Source organism: Bufo gargarizans, chromosome 3 (genome assembly GCF_014858855.1).
Source record: "Bufo gargarizans isolate SCDJY-AF-19 chromosome 3, ASM1485885v1, whole genome shotgun sequence".
NCBI lineage: Eukaryota > Metazoa > Chordata > Amphibia > Anura > Bufonidae > Bufo > Bufo gargarizans.
In genome coordinates this window covers 543,509,206-543,529,826 of record NC_058082.1, presented here as the reverse complement: position 1 = coordinate 543,529,826, position 20,621 = coordinate 543,509,206, and the positions used below count along the sequence as shown (strand labels likewise).

The 20,621-nt window shown below is 42.0% G+C and overlaps 1 protein-coding gene across 1 annotated transcript; it reads right to left on the bottom strand.

Annotated features, from left to right (window-relative positions):
- Positions 1-10,586: 10,586 nt before the first annotated feature.
- LOC122930580 (gastrula zinc finger protein XlCGF26.1-like) lies at positions 10,587-19,448 on the bottom strand. The gene is made up of 2 exons (XM_044284071.1): positions 19,387-19,448; positions 10,587-12,434 (listed from the first exon to the last, which is right to left on the bottom strand). The coding sequence occupies exon 2, from the start codon at positions 12,319-12,321 to the stop codon at positions 10,945-10,947; it is 1,377 nt and encodes a 458-aa protein (XP_044140006.1). The 5' UTR covers positions 12,322-12,434; positions 19,387-19,448; the 3' UTR covers positions 10,587-10,944.
- Positions 19,449-20,621: the final 1,173 nt, after the last annotated feature.

Below are 20,621 nucleotides of genomic sequence, written 5' to 3'. Positions count from 1 at the left end.
TATCAACTTCCTAAAGTTGGCGGACTCTACCAAATGTTATGCTAGTGACTGCATCATCAGCAACTTGGCTGGGTGGGAAATAAGCTTGACACTATTGGATTGCGGGGCATGTAAAGTTGTTTTGTGGCCATGCATTCCATGATCAATGGATGATAACGAAGCAAAGGAGGAATCTGAGCAGGAGAAGCAGAAATTTATGATGATGATGATGTGAAAGACACTGTAGCGCCCTTGGATTTGGCCTGGTTGCCACAAGGGTGACCAGGAGAAATATGAAACTCCTCTTGCGGATGCTGGTGGCCAACTTTGTTTGCCAACAGGATGGGGTGTTGCTGCTTCATGTGGTTCAGGCAGACTGGAACAATGGCCTGAACTGGCCCAGTCTGTTCTCTCTTGCCCAGCCTCTAATTTAATCTCAGAGAGGATTTTCAGCATGGCAGGGGACGTTGTGACGCCCAAGCAAACCAAGTTATCCTTCACCACTGCATAAAATATTACTTTTGTCAAAGCAATGAGGCATGGATCCATGAGGATCTTCACAATTCTCCAGCTGAGGCCAATGACTGGATCTGCTCAGAGGGTGCCCTATCATGCCACTGCTCCTGTCTGCCTGCCTACCACCATGTTGTTTGCTGTACAGTTACTGCCACCATCATACCACTGCCACTGTCTGCTTTCCAACCATTATGTTCTGTGGCATAAAGCTGCTGCCACCATCATGCCCCTGTCTGCCTTCCTACTATCATGTTGCTGCATCTAATCCTCCTACTGCCACCTCCCTTTAGAGATGGCCTTGCAGTTCGCCCAGCCAAATTCTTTTACATTATGAAGAACTTTGACCCTTGACACATCCATCAGGTGGTACAGGACAGCCAATTGAGACATTTCAGCACATGGACGTACCCCCTACCTTATGAATAAACCAGATCTGGCCGCCATTTTACACTTATAGTTTTGCCAGTGTAGGGAGAGGTTGCTGTGTGGAGCAGGGACAGACTGTTAGGGACACCAAACGCTAGCTAATAGGGCCACAAAAGTCTTTTTAAGGACTGGTATAGGTGTGCTATCGATATGTGTGATACACAGAGGGGTGCGATATACTTATAATATACTTTTTATAATGAGTCAAAAACACATAGATCTATATAGTGATCACCTGGAAGTCAGGGGCTTACTAGGGTCATTTTTATATAGGATAAGGTTCCGGACGGGGTCGCTCTTATCAGGGAGGGTGGTCTGTGGTTAGGCTATCAGGGCCAGAATAGCACCCTCTGTAGGGCAATATCAGGGACAATTCTTTGCCCACCCTGTCCTTCAATACCACATCATCATCTAGCCCAGGGATAGATGGTTTTTGCTTTCCCTCCGGGATTCATGGATGTGCACTGGAACCCCCTGGATTGTGGTAGGACATATGGTGTTTGATTTAGTGCCGCCGAGCACCTGATTTAGTGCCGCCGAGTACTTGTTATTGCCTACCACATCTATGCTTTTTGCTTAACTTTAATAATTTTATTTATTTTCATTTTGAGGGATATCTTTTCCATTCACACATCAACAAAATGGGTCTGCATCCATTCCGCATTTGCGGATCCGAACTTCCGCATCTGTGCTTCTGTTTCCGCAAAAAATAGAACATGTCCTATTCTTGTCCGCAATTGCAGACAAGATTAGGCATTTTCTATTATAGTTCCGGCGATGTGCGGTCCACAAATTGCGGAATGCACATTGCCGGTGTCCGTGTTTTGCGGATCCACAAAACACTTACGGACGTGTGAATGGACCCTCATAGTAACATTATTAAAGGTTACGTTTTATCTTTATGTATATTCTAATGGATTGCCTTTCCTGTACAATGTTATAATATGCTTTCTATGTTAGACAGTTTATTATAGTGCATTTGTATTGTGCGGCAGTTGTGTGCGGTTCTGCTGCGATACTGCAGGTATATAGAGGGACAAGTGTTATTGGAACCAATAATTTCTACTGGTGTGATATACCAGTCGCCCCCCCCCCCCCAAAAAAAAACTGATTGAAGCGGTTATTGAAGGTGTTATATACCAATATACTTTCTTTATAGTGCATTTGCGCATGTGCGTACGCCGATATTTCGCATTGAAAAAAAAAATGAATGGAGATTTCAAATTCTAATAATACATCTGGTATGTCACTGTCCATGTTGTGGGACTATTTGTGCACTTCTAGTAATTATTTCTTGGCTGCAAATATGAGCTGAAGGTTTTTCAGGTTCGCCTGCCATTAAAATGAATGGGACATGCCGCAAACTTGCGGTTCGCGAACATTTGATCGCTTTTGCGAACCATCACGGCAGATGTTCGTCCATCACTACCTCCATTACCTGCTACTTAGTTGCCACTACTACTACTACTGCTACCATCCCCCTAAACAGCGCTCACACATCTTCTGCCTTGTCTGTTCTAAGCAATATTTCTAATCCTTTCATAGTTCCTATCAGATCATTTGTAAAAGATTTACTTTTACAAACTACCTCAGCCAGAAGGTTTCCAGGGTAACTTACTCTCTCTCTCTCTATATGTATATGTATATATATATATATATATATATATATATATATATATATATGGAGGAGGAGATGTGATGGTGTGGGGGTGCTTTGCTGGTGACACTGTTGGGGATTTATTCAAAATTGAAGGCATACTGAACCAGCATGGCTACCACAGCATCTTGCAGCGGCATGCTATTCCATCCTCCGGTTTGCGTTTAGTTGGACCATCATTTATTTTTCAACAGGACAATGACCCCAAACACACCTCCAGGCTGTGTAAGGGCTATTTGACCATGATGGAGAGTGATGGGGTGCTGCGCCAGATGACCTGGCCTCCACAGTCACCGGACCTGAACCCAATCGAGATGGTTTGGGGTGAGCTGGACCGCAGAGTGAAGGCAAAAGGGCCAACAAGTGCTAAGCATCTCTGGGAACCATTTCAGGTGACTACCTCTTGAAGCTCATCAAGAGAATGCCAAGAGTGTGCAAAGCAGTAATCAAAGCAAAAGGTGGCTACTTTGAAGAACCTAGAATATGACATATTTTCAGTTGTTTCACACTTTGTCATGTATATAATTCCACATGTGTTAATTCATAGTTTTGATGTCTTCAGTGTGAATCTACAATTTTTATAGTCATGAAGATAAAGAAAGCTCTTTGAATGAGAAGGTGTGTCCAAACTTTTGGTCTGTACTGTATATATATATATATATATATATATATATATATTATAAACTTTTAGATACTTTTGCTCCCCTTCTTAAACTGCCTCATCAACTCACATTTAACTATTCTTACTTTACAATTAAATTAATTATCCCATAATTAATAAAAAAAAAAATGAAAATTTGACTTCATAAAATACATGATAATCTCTTTCTAACAAAGATAAATCCAGACTGTAGATTATGTGGATCCAATGATGTTCCCATTAATGTCTTCAATTGCTCTTGTAGATTTATTTCATGGTGCATGTCCTTTCTGCCGCAGCTCTCGTCCTGTCCATGTTATTCCTGCCGGCACCTGTGATGGCTTCTAACCATGGAAAGGGCTGGTGACCGATGACGGACATAAGTGAGCATGTGCGTCCTCCTCAGTAATGTTACTTAGGTGGATAGAGAAATAAGGAAAACATCAAACAGCAGGTGGCGCTATACAGATATATTTTATTAAATAACTCAGCGGCCATATTACATTATAATTACATGCAAATACAAGAGAGTTGATTTCACCCTAATTGAATTACAAGGTCACTTTGGACAAATAGGACTCCAACTAACTAAGAGATTTGCTGATCTATAGTTGTAGTAATAATAGTTTTCTGTATTATATCCAAAGGTTGTACAGGATTTGAACTCTTTGAGAAACGGCCCCACATCTGCCCACAGATTATGTCTGGTATTGCAGTATGGCTCTATAAAGTTAATGTGGCAGAATTACAATGCTGCGCTCAACCCTTGGACAGGAGAGGAGATGTTTTGCAGTAAAGAGGTTCTTCTAATCCTGGAAACACCTTTACATTATAGATCAGAAATCATGGTGAAGTAGCAGGTCCTACAACTAATCTCCACACCTATCACTGAAGCCAACTACCTAAAACATATCTTTTAATAAATATAATAAAAAATCAAGAGGGTCCCTCACATGGGGACTGATATACATACAACAAGACAGACAGTAAGAAACCAAATAAGAATCAGGTATAGGGATAGATGTTGCCAGTGGTGGACTGAATACCATATGGGTCCCTAGTGTATCCCTAGGGTATCTCTGGCCTAATCTCTGCCCAGAGATGCACCCAGGTGGTAGGAGCACTCTGTCCCCGTGCCTAGACTACCTGTACTTACAGCGCCCTTACAACAAAAATTGACCCATATGGATGCTTGGGTCATTCAATGTAATACAATAAATTTATATTGGTTATTTCAATTATAGTCCTAGTCTCGACGCGTTTCCCCTTAAATAGCAAGGTTCGTCAGGAGACAGAAGAGAATTGGACAATCCAGTGAGTCGCTGCCAATGCACAGCGACCACACAACAACTAATTAACAGAACCAAATCAAAGTTAGGCTACTTTCACACTTGCGTTAGGAGCGGATCCGTCTGGTGTCTGCACAGACGGATCCACTCCTATAATGCAAACGCTTGCATCCGTTCAGAATGGATCCGTTTGCATAACTTTATTTCAGATCTGATTTTTCACTTTGGAAAACTCAGATCCGACAGTATATTCTAAACACAGAAGCGTTCCCATGGTGATGGGGACGCTTCAAGTTAGAATATACTGAGAACTGTGTACATGACTGCCCCCCCCCCTCCTGTATTTAACTTATTGGTGGCCAGTGCGGCCCCCAATAAGTATTATGCGGCCCCCAGTATTATGACCAGTGCGGCCTCCCCTCTCCCCCCCCCTAATTAAAATCACCCCCCCCCCCCCCATCATCGGTGGCAGCGGAGAGTACCGATCCGAGTCCCAGTTTAAATCGCTGGGGCTCTGATCGGTTACCATGGCAGCCAAGACGCTATTGCAGTCTTGGCTGCCATGGTTACTTGGCAATAAATACAAGCATTATACTTACCTGAAGAGCTGCGATGTCTGTGTCCGGCCGGGAGCTCCTCCTACTGGTAAGTGAAAGGTCTGTGCGGCGCATTGCCTATAGCACAGACCTGTCACTTACCAGTAGGAGGAGCGCCAGCCGGTCAGACATCGCAGCTCTTCAGGTAAGTATAATGCTTGTATTTATTGCTAAGTAACCATGGCAGCCAAGACTGCAATAGCGTCTTGGCTGCCATGGTAACCGATCAGAGCCCCAGCGATTTAAACTGGGACTCTGATCGGTACTCTAAGCTGCCACCAATGATGGGGGGGGGGTGATTTTAATTAGGGGGGGGGGAAGGGGTGCCGCACTGGTCATAATACTTGGAATCCGCACTGGCCACCAATAAATATAGAGGGAGGGGGAGGCCGCACTGGTCATATTTAATACTACTGGGGAGGGAGGGAGGGGGAGGCCGCACTGGTCATATTTAATACTGGGAATCCGCACTGGCCACCGATGAATATAGAGGGAGGGGGGCCGCACTGGCTATAATTAATACTGGGAAGGGAGGGGGGGCCGCACTGGCCACCAATAAGTTAATTACAGGAGGAGGGGGGGTCATGTTCTCAGTATATTCTAACATGAAGCGTCCCCATCACCATGATTCTTATTCATCCTTGATTCATAGTGAAAACCCTCTCGGTCCGAACAGTTTCTCCTCATACGTAAATACTGTCCACGGGGTATGCCCTTCTTTAGGCTGGTTGGGTGGTGGCTGTCCCAGTGTAGTAGACTGTTTGTGACAGTGGTCTTCCTGAAGGTGGAGGTAACAAGACCGCATCCGGTTTTTGTAACCCTGACATCTAAGAACGTTAACGAATCAGGGTGAAATTCCGAAGTGAAAGAGAGCCCCAGTTCGTTAATGTTCAGAGCCCTGACGAATAAATCAAACTCGTCCGAATTTCCGTTCCAGATAATAAAGACGTCATCTATATATCGGGTCCAGAAGACGATCTTGTCACCCCACCAAGTGCATGTGTCAGGAAAGACCACTTTATCCTCCCACCATCCCAGGAGGAGATTTGCATAGGTCGGGGCACAGGGACTCCCCATTGCAGTCCCCCTGAGCTGGTGGAAGAATTGCCCATCGAAGAGAAAGAAGTTATGTGCAAGTACGAACTCAAGGAGGGTCACCACAAAGGTATTGTGCAGTTTGTGACAGACAGCCCTGGTTTTCAGAAATTAAGATGTTGCCATCAGGCCCTTATCATAGGGGATCGAGCTATAGAGTGATTCCACATCTATGCTAGCAAGGGAACACGATGATTCGATATTTAGAGCTTCAATTTTGCAAAAAAAATCCATCATGTCTCTTGTATAAGACGGTAGAGAGGATTCAAAACTCTTGAGGACACTGTCTATATAGATCCCGCTATTCTGTATCATTGAGCCCACCCCAGATACAATAGGGCGGCCCTTGAGGGGGGAAACGCCCTTATGGATCTTGGGTAGCCCATAGAAAGTTGCTATCTGGGGTGTGCTTGGCAGCAGAAAGCGGTACTCTGCCTCACTAATTACTTTTGTTAATAATCCGTCATTGAGTATGGATGTGAGCTCACCCAAGAAAAATCTCCGTGGGGTCAGAGGGCAACACACGATAACAATTCCTATCATTTAACAGTTGTCTGCACATGTGTTTGTATTGAAGGTGTCCCATAAGCACTAGATTTCCTCCCTTATCTGCCGGTTTAACTATTATTGAGGCATCCCTTTCAAGGTTACGAAGGGCCTCCGTTTCGCTGCCGGACAGATTGTGGAAGTATGGTTTTGTGAGGGGCAATTTATCTATGTCCTCAGTAACCATTCATAGAAATATCTCTATGTGATCGTAGTTCATAGGTGGAGGTGCTTTCTTACTTTTTGGGCGAAGGTCCATGAAGGGACCCTGGCCGGGTATACGGGAGCCCTCTTCATGCAAATCGCAAAACACACTGAAATCAACGAACTCACTCTCCTGCAAGCCCAACTGCCAGGTATTCTGGTTACTATTTTTCATAAATTTGTGCCATTTAAGCTTCCTGGTAAAAAGGTGAAGATCTTTGACCCAGAAAAATTGATCAAATCTGGTGGTGGGAATGAAAGATAACCCCCGCATCAGTAGAGCTTCTTCTGCTATACTAAATGTCCGAGGGGATAGATTGATAATCTGTAACTGATCATTTTCCTCTAAAATGTTCTTACTTAAGTACGGTCTCGGAGTTGGTGTGGCCCACCCCTTACTAAAAGTCGCGGGTATAGGGTTGGGCAGAGATGAGGAGGAGGAGGACGGAGAGGGTGAGAGATAATCGCCATCTCTCCCTCTTTGGCCGCTCGATCTCGGCCATCTTCTATTAAAGCGTCCTCGACCCCTTCCTCTCTGACCACGTCTGTTATTATTCCTCCCCCTGCTGTTTTGTACCTCAGAGTCCAAAAATTCTTGTTCGGATGATGAAATATCGATATCCGGGGGGGGGGGGCTGGGATTTCTCAAATTGATAGGCCCTATTCTCCCTAAACTCTCTCAAGTCCTTGTTAAACTGCCTGTGTTTTCTCTCTTTAATTTGCCCCTGGAATCTTTCCACTGTCGTTTGCAGAGAGGACTCCCTCCTATTGAATTCGGGGTCAGTTTTAAGGGACACAGCCAGTTCTATTACATTTTTTTGTTTTTCTGATGATTTTTCAAAATAAAGTTGTTCCTCGCACAGGAGTATATTCATCAGTCTAAGTGAGCTGTTGGTTAATTCCTGTTCCCATTGGGACAGGAGACCTGGTGAGCTTATCCGCTCCGCGGGAGTGATCCCTATCCGGAGACCTCGGGGGATTATCTTGTGTTCTAGATAACTCTCCAGGGACTTAATTTCCCACCAAGATTTAACATTGTTTTTATACTCTTCATATACATCAGTAAACGTGAGCTTGCAGGTGAGTGAGTTCGATAGACCCGGCAATTCCTTGTCTGAAAAAATATCCTTGGCTTCTTTAATAAGGTCCTCTGTAAACAATGTACCTGACAGGAAACTGGCCATGGAAACAATCTCTGGGCAGAGATTAGGCCAGGGATACCCTAAGGATACACTAGGGACCCATATGGTATTGCCCTCGGTCCACCACTGGCAACATCTATCCCTATACCTGATTCTTATTTGGTTTCTTACTGTCTGTCTTGTTGTATGTATATCAGTCCCCATGTGAGGGACCCTCTTGATTTTTTATTATATTTATTAAAAGTTATGTTTTAGGTAGTTGGCTTCAGTGATAGTGTCTTTTATACAACTACCAATTAAGTATTTTGACGGTTGAGAAAAATAATCTCCACACCTTCCACATTTTCTACACTCTGAACATTACAATGGATCCCACCTAGACTCTAAGCACGTATGGATTCTCCCTCATATGAATATTCAGATGTCTCACTAGACTTAAAGATATTGTCCGGGATCTCCTATATTGATGACCTATCCTCAGAATAGTCTTATAGGAAATCCGACGGCACTCGATCCGTGGTCCGCGCTGCACAGGAAGGGGCAATCTCCATGAACAATGTATAAGTAATCCCAGCAGGAGTTTCTCTGTTCAGCACGGTGTATTCTTTATTTTAGCATATAAATCAACGTTTTTCAGGACTCGTTTCGGCCCGCCCAGTGTTCCTGTTCCATCAGCGGAGGAAGGCTGAATGGGCCGAAAGGCATCCTGAAAAACTTTGATTTATATGCTACAATAAAGAATACACTGTGCTAAACAGAGAAACTGTTTGAGGAGACGGCTCAGGCAGTGTGCACGTGCCGTCTCCCTTCTTTCTTCCTGGTAATCGCTACTGTCCCATAGCCATACAGTGGAGAGCAGGAAGAGAGAGGGAGAAGGCACGTGCACGCTGCTCGAGCCGTCTCCTCGTACAGATAATCCAGGGGCGCACATACCACTGGCTGCACAGTGCTCATCTCTCTCAATTTTTTCTGTATGCCATCCTTAGGACGGCGATACAGATGAATGCTGTCGCGGGGCAGGGGAGAGGCGTCTCCCTTCCCCAGTCCTCTCACAGGCTGCAGGCCTAGTGCCTGTAGCCTGTAGCCTATCGGAGGCCGGTGCAGGTGGCACAATGATGTCATCACACCGCCTGTACAACACGGGACACAGGCCGGAAGAGGCTTGCATCACATCACTGAATGCGGCAAGAAGGTAAGTTTGTGAGTTTGGGGGGGCCCTATCTGACACTCATGGGGGCATCTACTGGGGGCCCTATTTTAAATACTGCCACACATGGGGGCACTATGATGGGGGGGGGGAGTAAGTACTATTGGGGCCCTATTTGATAAACTGGCACACATGGGGGGCACTATGGAGGGGGAGGAGCACTATGGGGGCCCTATCCTATATGCTAGCTCACATTGGGGGCACTTTGGAGAAGGGGGAGCACTATGGGGGCATCTACTGGAGACCCTATCTTATATACTGGCACACATTATGGGGGCATTTTATACTGGCACATTGTCAGGCACCATGGGGACAAGGGGAGGCGCACGATATAGAAGTATTTTATACTGGCGCAAATTATAGGGCACTATTGGGACCTTGGCTCAACTGGGAGCACTAACAGGGTTTTTTGGGCACACAGTAGGGGGTATTGGCACACATTATGAGGCACTAAGAGGAGGTATTTTTTATACCACCACACAACAGGGCATTTTTATGTACTGGCGCACATTATAAGAGGGCATTTTTCTACTGTTACACATTATAAAGAGAATTATTACTACCGGGGGCATTATGGTGGGCTTTATTACAGTTAAGGGATTATGAGGAACTTGAATACTAGTATGACCACTTTGAGAGCATTGTTACTTCTGGGACACAGTGGGGGCATTATTACTGTAGGGAGAACTATTGCTACTATGTGTTGTCTGGTAGATAGTTAATTAAATTGGTGGGAATTTGGGGAGCACTGTTACTTTGGTGGGCACCCTGGCACAGTATCAGCTTAGCACAATTATTTTTGGGGGACATTATGTTTACACTATTAGTGTCAGGGACATTGTTCCCTGGTGCAGTTATTTTTTAGGACACTGTGTGCCAATAATTATTGAAGGGGAACTATCTGTGTGAAACTGGTATAGGGAGCACAGTAGGCACAATATTAGAGGTGGCCAGATGGGGTGTTCAAAAAGTGGAAGGATGATGGAAAACTAGGAAACTAAGATGTCTGTCTGTCAAACTCTGCAGAGAGAAGAGATGGCTGAAAGAAATCATCATGGCGGTCTGATCTCAATGGAGAAGATGAGGAAAGAGAACTATTTAAATTTTTGCATTTTTCCTCCTCACATTTTTCATTTTTTCCATTCACATAGCTATATGAGAGCTCATTTTTTGCAGGACATGGTGCATTTTGTAATGTCATCATTTAATTTACCATATCTTGTTTCGGAAAATGGAAAAAATAAACTATTTGTGTGGAAAATTTGAAAAATAATGAATTCTGCCTAACATCCTTAATCTGTGGCTCCATACAAATGCGGCGATACCAAACTTGTTATTTAATTTTTTTTTTTTACTACTTTAAAAAACATAAAAACATTTGAAAAAAACTAAACTTTCTTTGCATTACCATATCATTTTTTTATATTTCAGTCTAAAGAGCTGTATGAGGGCTTGTTTTTTGCGCAACTAACTATATTTTGTATTGGTACCATTTTTGTGGTATGTATGGCGTTCACCGCTGCAGAGGCCCACTCTATATATCCTGTCAGGCATTTAGACATACAGTTATGTCATAATGCGTGAAGGAGTTAAAAGCCTGGACAACCTCTTTAATTTACAGCCAAAACATTTCCCACATTCTGTATATTAAATAGGTTTCTCTTCTATGTGACTTCTCTGGTGTCTCACAAAACTTGATTTTTCAGTTAAACACTTCCCACATTCAGTGCATGAAAATGGCTTCTCTCCTGTGTGAATTCTCTGATGTCGAACAAGAGTTGATTTCTTACTAAAACACTTCTTACATTCGGGACATGAAAATGGCTTCTTTCCTATGTGAAGTGTCAGATGAGTCTCAAGATGATCTTTACGTTTAAATGACATGCTGCATTCAGGACATGGAAATGGCTTCTCTCCTGTGTGAATTCTCTGATGTATATCAAAATGTGATTTCTGATTAAAACATTTCTCACATTCAGGACATGGAAATGGCTTAACCCCAGTGTGAATTCTCTGATGTACCCCAAGAATTGATTTCTTACTAAAACACTTCCCACATTCGGGACATGGAAATGGCTTAACCCCGGTGTGAATTCTCTGATGTACCTCAAGAACTGATTTCTTACTAAAACACTTCTCACATTCGGGACATGAAAATCCCTTCTCTCCTGTGTGAATTCTCTGATGTTGCACAAAATTTGATTTATCACTAAAACACTTCCCACATTCAGAACATGAAAATGGCTTCTCTCCTGTGTGAATTCTTTGATGTTGCACAAGATTTGATTTTTTACTAAAACATTTCTCACATTCAGAACATGAAAATGGCTTCTTTCCTATGTGAAGTTTCAGATGAGTCTCAAGATGATCTTTACATTTAAATGACATGCTGCATTCAGGGCATGGAAATGGCTTCTCTCCGGTGTGAATTCTCTGATGTTGCACAAGACTTGATTTATTCCTAAAACATTTCCCACATTCCGGACATGAAAATGGCTTCTCTCCTGTGTGAATTCTCTGATGTTGCACAAGACTTGATTTATTCCTAAAACATTTCCCACATTCCAGACATGAAAATGGCTTCTCTCCTGTGTGAATTCTCTGATGTTTCACAAGATTTGATTTCTCATTAAAATATTTCCCACATTCCGGACATGGAAATGGCTTAACCCCGGTGTGAATTCTCTGATGTATCTCAAGATTTGATTTCTTACTAAAACACTTCTCACATTCGGGACATGAAAATCCCTTCTCTCCTGTGTGAATTCTCTGATGTTGCACAAGATTTGATTTATCACTAAAACACTTCTCACATTCAGAACATAAAAATGGCTTCTCTCCTGTGTGAATTCTCTGATGTTGCACAAGACTTGATTTTTTACTAAAACATTTCTCACATTCAGAACATGAAAATTGCTTCTTTCCTATGTGAAGTATCAGATGAGTCTCAAGATGATCTTTACATTTAAATGACATGCTGCATTCAGGACATGGAAATGGCAAATATTCTGAATTTGCAGACATCTCACCCAGATTATGCACAGTTCTATTATTGCTAATTTGTGATTGATTACCTTCTATTTCATAAGAAGGAGATAGAATTAGATGGCCTTGGGAGCCTTTTATCCAGTCTTCATCTGGAGAAAGAAAAATGTGATAAGATCAAAGGTTCTCTTTTTCCTAACTACACAGAAAACAGTTAAAATATAAAATGTAATTAACATGCAGATAAAAAATAAATATAAAAAATTATAAATACTAACTGCTAATAAGACATGAAATACATTGAATAATATAAATCTGTCACTAAATTCAGTTTGACACACACAGGAGCATCATTGGCATCGATCACTAAGTCATATTTACTCTGCACTAATTTCCCCTTTTTTAATGGCAGTTTCACTGAATGATTAGTGATTACATAACTAGTGTAGAGCAATTCAAAGCTGACGAAGTGGAATTTGATCCGAATTTCAGGAAAAATTTGATTCAACGCAAAGCCGAATTTCCTCATGCTTAGTGGTAATAAATCGATTTTCTCTGAAATGGTGGTAAAAGTAAAAGAAATCATACTTACCTCATCCATTTGAGCGCAAAAAGGCCACCACTGAGATCCTGTATGAAGATCCCGTGTGAAATCTCGTCTTCAAGAGCTGCACGAGATTTTGCGCTCGATCTTCAAGTAAGATGGCCACGGCGGCCTTGTCGCGATTAAATGGATGAGGTAAGTACAATTTAATATTTATATTTTTTTAACTGAGTAACCCCTGAAAAGCATTAATATTGATCTCAGATGCCACGATCAGTGATTAACACGGAATCTGACGGGGATGGGCAGCAAAGTAATACGTCACAAAGCAAATTTTTTTGTACAATTCTGCGAAGTAGACGTATTGAATTTTTTAGAACTTTGCCCATCTCTATAGAAATTATTTTCAGGTACCAGTTTTATAAATTTACATTTATCTTTAACCCCTTCAAGACCAAGCCAGTTTTCACCATAAAGACCAGGCCACATTTCGCAAATCTGACAAGTTCCACTTTGTGTGGTAATAACTCTGGAACGCTTTAACTTATCCAAGAGATTCTGAGATTGTTTTCTTGTGACATATAGTACTTCATTTTAGTGTTAAATTTGAATCAATATTTTTTACCTTTATTTATAAAAAAATATATTTTATGTTGGCATCATTTTGTAATTGTCTCTTTATTTTTTAGGACATTAAAAGACTTTGCATTTTAGAAGCAATTTTGATATTTTTTTTTTTTTTTTATTCCAAACCCACTTTTTTAAGTACTAATTTAGTTATGAACTCCTTTTGTGGAGCGTACATAATAAAAACCACCCATAAATGACCACATTTTAGAACCTACTCCCCTCAAATTATTCAAAACGTATTTTACAAACATTGATAACCCTTTTAGTGTTCCATAAGAATTAAAGAAAAATGGAAGTGAAATTTCCAAACTTCTAATTTTTTTTGCAGATTTTCCATTTATATCCATTTTTTTTTTTGTTAGACATCAAGCAACTAAACATAGTTACATAGTTAATACGGTTGAGAAAAGACAAACATCCATCACGTTCAACCAAGGGATAGGTGGGGACGCGAATCCCAGAAGGAAGTGAGACTCAGATTTCTACACGTTTTCATGATTTTTACCTTTAAGAATTCGTCTAAACCCTTTTTGAAACTGTCAACTCTTCCTGCTGTGACCACGTTCTGAGGAAGTTTATTCCACAGATTCACAGTTCTTACAGTAAAGAAGCTTTGACGCTTCTGGAGATTGAACTTTTTCAGTCGGAGGCAGTGCCCCCTTGTCTTTTGAGCAGATTTTACATGGAACAGTTTTTCACTGTATTTTTTGTATGGCCCATTTATATACTTGCATAGGTTAATCATGTTCCCCCTTAGACGCCTCTTCTCAAGACTAAATACATTCAATTATTTTAATCTTTCTTAATAACTAAGACCCTCCATGCCCCTTATCATTTTAGTCGCTCTCCTCTGTGCTTTTTCCAGCTGCAGGGCATCCTTTCTATGGACTGGTGCCCAGAACTGGACTGCATATTCCAGATGAGGCCGCACCAGTGCTTTGTAAAGTGGTAGTATTACATCCCTGCTCTGCGAGTTTATGCCTCGTTTAATGCATGACAATATCCTGGTGGCCTTAGAAGCAGCTGATTGACATTGTGTGGTGTAATTTAATCTACCATCCACAAGGACACCCAAATCCTTCTCTATAAGTGACTCTACCAGTGCTACATCACCTAGGACATATGAAGAACATAGATTATTACTAACAAGATGCATAACTTTACATTTCTCCACATTGAACCTCATTTGCCAAGTTGATGCCCAATCACTCAGAGCGTCCCAGTCATCTTGTAGTTTATGGACATCTTCCATAGACTGTACAGTACTACACAGCTTAGTGTCATCTGCAAAAATATACAAATGGGGCTATTAATCCCATCCTCAATTTCAATAATAAATTAAATAATAAAGGGCCCAGCACTGAACCTTGGGGTACACCACTTATAACCCGGGACCATTCTGAATAGGGATCATTGACCACAGCTCTCTGGAAAAAGTCCTTCAGCCAGTTTTTAATCAAATTACAAACTATACTTTCCAAGACAATAGACCTTACTTTACTTATTAAGCATCTATGAAGGACAGTATCAAAAGCCTTTGCAAAATCCAGAAACACTACATCCACAGCCGCCCCTCTGTCCAGACTACTACTCACCTCCTCATAAAAACAAATCAGAATAGTCTGACAACTTCTGTTCTTGGTAAACCCATGCTGGTTATCACTTATAATATAATTTATATGGTCCCTTAAGATTCCTTCAAATATTTTTCCCACAACAAAAGTTAAACTAACTGGTCTATAATTATAATTGTTCAGGACCTTGATCTTTTTTTGAATATGGGCGCCATGTTTGCCTTGCGCCAATCACTCTCTAGTCCCTAGAGAATCCATAAAAATTATAAACAGGGGCACAGCAATGACTGAACAGAGCTCTTTAAGCACTCTTGGGTGTAATCCATCTGGACCCAAAGTTTTGTTCACATTTACCCTATTTAACTTTTCTTGGACCATATCTACAGTAGGCCAATTGAGTATATCACTGGATATACTAACAGCCCCGGAACCACAATTATCAGCTCCTTTCTCTTTTTTTGTATATACAGAGCTAAAAAAACTATTTAGGAACTCTGCCTTTTCCTTATCTTCAGTGATCCCCCCCCCCCACTTTAGCATTATTTAGGGGCCCTACCTGCTGTGAGGATCCGCTCTGGTAGGCAGTGGTAGCGAGTGCAGTATAGAGGCAACACAGACCGGTCGTGGTGTAAAACACGGTGCTTTGTTTATTCACACGGTGCATACAAGTGAAAGGCGGTGCAGAGTTCATATGGAGGGTGGTCACACACAACAACAAAATAATAGTTCAATCACAGCAAGTCCCTGAATGGGCCCCAAACCTGCTGCAGGCTACTTGAGGCCTGTTTCCGTCACATAAAGCGAAATCTATTTAAAGCCAGGAGTAATGTCACCTTTTTCTCCTTGGTGAAGTAAGTCCCTGGGTCCGGCTTCTAGCCACGGAACATGGATCCCTCCTGGCTTCAACTGCGGTTCCCTGCACAGTTTTTTACAGGCCTCAGCACACAGCCTAGCTCACCTCCACCTCTCACTCTCACAGCCAGAGAACAAAAACCTCCACATTGCACACCATACCCTTGTTGCTGGTCGGGTTTTAACCCTTCCCTGCAAAACCTGGCCTGGCCTGCTCCCAGTAAGAGCCGGCCCGGATCCGCTGTGGCACATACCTCGCGTCTACCACCACCCCAGGTACTCTCCTACATATCCCCCCCTTTGTTTAACCCTAAAGGGTTGCACACCCTGTTCAATTCTGAGAGGTTGGACATGTGTACAGCAGTGTACCCGGGACAGGGCATCTGCATTTCCCTGTAAGCGGCCTGCCCTGTGCTCGACACTAAACTTAAAATTCTGGAGGGACAAGAACCATCTGGTGACCCCAGCACTCCCCTCCTTGGCCTGGCTCATCCACTGGAGAGGGGAATGATTGGTCACCAGACAGAAACTTCTCCCTAACAGATAATACCTAAGGGACTCGAGGGCCGACTTAATGGCCAGGCATTCTCTCTCTACCACGCTGCACCTGGTTTACGCTGTGGTGAGTTTGCGACTCAGGAAGACAACGGGGTGTTCCTCCCCACTGATTTCTTGAGAGAGTACTGCCCGTAGGCCTACTCCAGAGGCGTCCGTCTGAACGAAAAATTCTCGTATGAAGTCGGGTGTCACCAAAACCGGGGACCCACACAGAGCCGACTTCAAACGGGAGAATGCCTCTTCCACCTGCTCATCCCCGCGGACCATCACCGTCTTCCTCCCCTTTAAAAGTCGTCAACGGGCCCGCTACCGTGGCAAAGTCGGGGATAAAGCGCATGTAATATCCTATCATACCTAGGAACAAATGTACTTGCTGGTGGTAAGAGGTCTGGGCCAGCTCTTGATCGCCTCAACCTTGTCTACCTGGGGTTTGACAAATCCCCGCCTCCAACCACGTATACCAGGTACCGGACTTCCTCGAACCCAATCGAACACTTTTTTTGGGTCGGCCGTCAGTCCGGCTTTTCTAAGTGAATTGACTACGGCCTGTACCTTGGGCAGATGACTCTCCCAGTCCTGGCTAAACACGATGATGTCGTCCAGTTATGCCGAAGCATATGGACGATGGGGCCGTAGGATGACGTCCATCAATCGCTGGAAGGCTGGGGCACCATGCAGGCCAAAGGGCAAAACCTGGTACTGAAATAACCCCTCGGGGGTGACAAACTATTAAAAAAAATATGATTATAGCACTATATTAGCTAAATTGCTCTATATTAGTTTTTTTTCTAAATATTCGCTATATTGCTATAACTTCGTTTTTTCGAATATTCGTAATATTCTAAAACAAGAATATATAGCGAATATTCGGAAAAAACGAATATAGAGCAATTTAGCTAATATAGTGCTATAATCTTTTTTTATAGTTGTAATTTTTTTCCAATCTGAACTTCAGATGAGAAAAAAATTACAACTATTAGACAAAGAAGATTATAGCACTATTTTAGCTAAATTGCTCTATATTATTATTTTTTTTTTTGAATATTGTGAATATTCGAAAAAACGAATATAGAGGAATTTAGCTAATATAGGGCTACAATCTTCTTTGTCTAATAGTTGTAAGTTGAAAAATGTGCAAACAACACTACTCCTAAAGTCAAATATACTGCAGCCTTCTCATTGGTCTACAAGCTAAAAGAAGGGAGGGATCATGTGTACTGATTAAAAAAAAATCTAATATTCAAAATTATGAATATATATATATCACTATATTCGAAACATTTGCGAATTTTCAAAGTACCTATATTCGCGATAAAAATTCGAATTTCGAATATTCGTGATCAACACTACAAATTTTATCTCCTTTTTGCAGTTTTTATTAAGCCCTTTGTAATCTTCAAATGCTACAGCTGACCCCTCAGATTTGTATTTTATAAATGCCCTCTTTTTGTCTTTTATTGCTCTTTTTACAGTAGCTGTAAGCCATGGGGGGTTTAATTTTAGCTGTTTATACTTGTTACCTAAAGAGATACATTTTTTAGTGCAATTACTCAATGTGGATTTGAAGTCCTCTCATTTACCTCTGTATTTGTCACGAGGGTATCGAGAACCACGCCTGACTCCGTTATACCCGGGGTCAGGAAGTCGCAGCAGTTGGCTGCACGCTCTATTTAAGATAGGGCTGTTTTCCTTATGGTAGCTTTCTGGGTTTGCTTTGCAAACCCTTTTGGCTCACTCAGGGATCCGTAGCTCCTTCTCCTCAGCTGTTCCTTGTCCAGCACTCCCAAACCTCCTTATATTCCCCTCTCCCACTTCTCTGGTTGCCAGATATAGAGCTTCCTGCCTGGACTTCTATACTGACCCACTGGAGCTGTGTTGCTGCGTTCTCTGACTGTTGATTCAGAACGCTACCCTCCGGATCCCTGTTGGGCCTTTGTGGTCTGCTGTTGTCGCCCACCTGGGATTATATGGTTGTCTGCATGGTCTGTCCTCTCCCTGGTGTTTCCCTCTTAGTGCAGTGGTGAGGCTTAGCGATCCCACCGGCCCGTTCACTATCTAGGGCTCATTTCAGGGGAAGCCAGGGTTTAGGCACGTGATCGCCGCACGGGTGAGGAACCCGTCTAGGGACGTCAGGGCAGTCAGGTGCCAGCCGCAAGGTGAGTTAGGGGTCACCACCTTTCCCTCTCCCTTAGGCAGGGCTTTCCCTGTTTTCCTCCCTGTGCGTGACACCGGTCATTACAGTATTATTATGTGACAGTAGCTGCTCCCAGTCAATGCCCTGAAATACTGCCCTCAACCCAGGGAAATTAGCCTTTTTAAAATCCAGTGTCTTTGCTCTGCCTGACAGAGTTTGCTTTTTTATAGTTTAGGGTAAATATAATTATATTGTGAAGAAGGAAAGAAAATGGAAGGCTCAAAACACCTCAATGGACGATAACAGTGGGTGCTCTATTCTCTGGGTCACCTACCCAGTTTAGAAATATAGAATAAAAAGCAAAAGATGAAAAGGGACAACAACTTTCTGGAGTATACTAAAGATTTAATTCAGCACACGGGTATTATAACCCAAATGTTAAAAAACACATATAATAAAATGGCAATAATAAAATGGCAATCATAAATGGTAGTATACAGCTATACAACACAACAGATAATTAATGAATAGCAATACACAGCAAATAATCAATAAATAATTATAAAATTCACAGCAAACAATAGCAGCAGTTAATAATTAGTGGAATATTAGCAGCCAAAGTCTCTAGATGTAGCAGCAATGTATACCTAATTGGCAGTCAGAAATTCCCAATGTATTGAGGAGGAGAGATGCCCAGTGTGTATATCACGTTGATGTAATCGCACAAGTCCTCATGCTTATTGTAGCATAAAGTCATTTACCGCTCCTTCTCTCTGCTTTATAAATAAATGTGGCATATAATGCCTACTCACATGTATCGCAGTCCAAGAAGTGCAGGCACTTGATTTTTCGTCTGGACGCTGAAAACACTGGAGACACGTGCCCTCTGTGTAATAATGCACTCAAGGACCTTCTGCAGTGTCATCCAGTGGGAGTGTCCTTGATGATGTATTCAGTCAGATGACTGATCAGGTGATCCAGGTCCTTAAGCCAGTATAGGCAAAACACTTTGTTTTCTCGCTGGTCCTTTTTAAGATTCTTCTTTCTTTTAATGGAGTTTTCTGTGCGCACATATACTCCTGTTGAATCCGGTACCACAGTTAGCTTTATATGGAGTGGGGAGGAGACCAGATTAATGGAATTTATAGCAGAATTGAATCAAAATGATAGAAATTTAGTTTTCACTGCAACAATCAGTAAGGAACAAGTGGAATTTCTAGACCTATGTATTATAGTAAAAGGGCCACAATTAATTTGCAATACATACCGCAAACCAATAACTAGAAATAGTTATATTCTGCATACAAGTTGCCACCTCCCAATGTACCAACTAGTCAATTTAGACGTTTGAAAATAAATTGTACCTTGGATGAACATTTTGAGGAGGAGGCAAAACAAATGAGGAAAGATTTCGACGAAAAACAATACCCACCATTGCTACTAGAAAAAGCACTTAATAAAGTGAAGGCGATGGATAGGGCCTCTTTCTTTGAAGAAAGTGTGAATAAAAAACGGATAAAAATGGGAGAAGATAAGATAAGAATTATCCTTCCATTTAACGCACAATATAAGAAGATGGAAAAGTTAATTAATACGCACTGGCACTTTTTTACGTGAAGATAAAATAGTTGGCCCCCTTCTACCAACAAATCCGGAAATCATTTATACCAAAGTTCCCTCTTTGGCTCTTAAAGTAGCACCCACCATTAAATATAATCAGAATACTAATTCAAGTACTATGGACAAATGGATGGGTTTACAAGGATTCTTCAGGTGTGGAAGTTGCTCGAATTGCAAGACCACTAATAATCATAGAAAAATAGACGAAATTACATCTACGAGCAATAATTTTAAATGGAAAATCAAAGACTTCCTCACATGTAACACTACAGATGTAATGTATGTGTTACAATGTACTTGCGATAAGCAGTACATAGGGAGGACGAAACGAACACTGAAGAAAAGGGTTTCCGAACATGTCTCTAATATCCGTAAAGGATACGAGACATCCAAGCATTTTAAGACATATCATAATCAGGATCCCAGC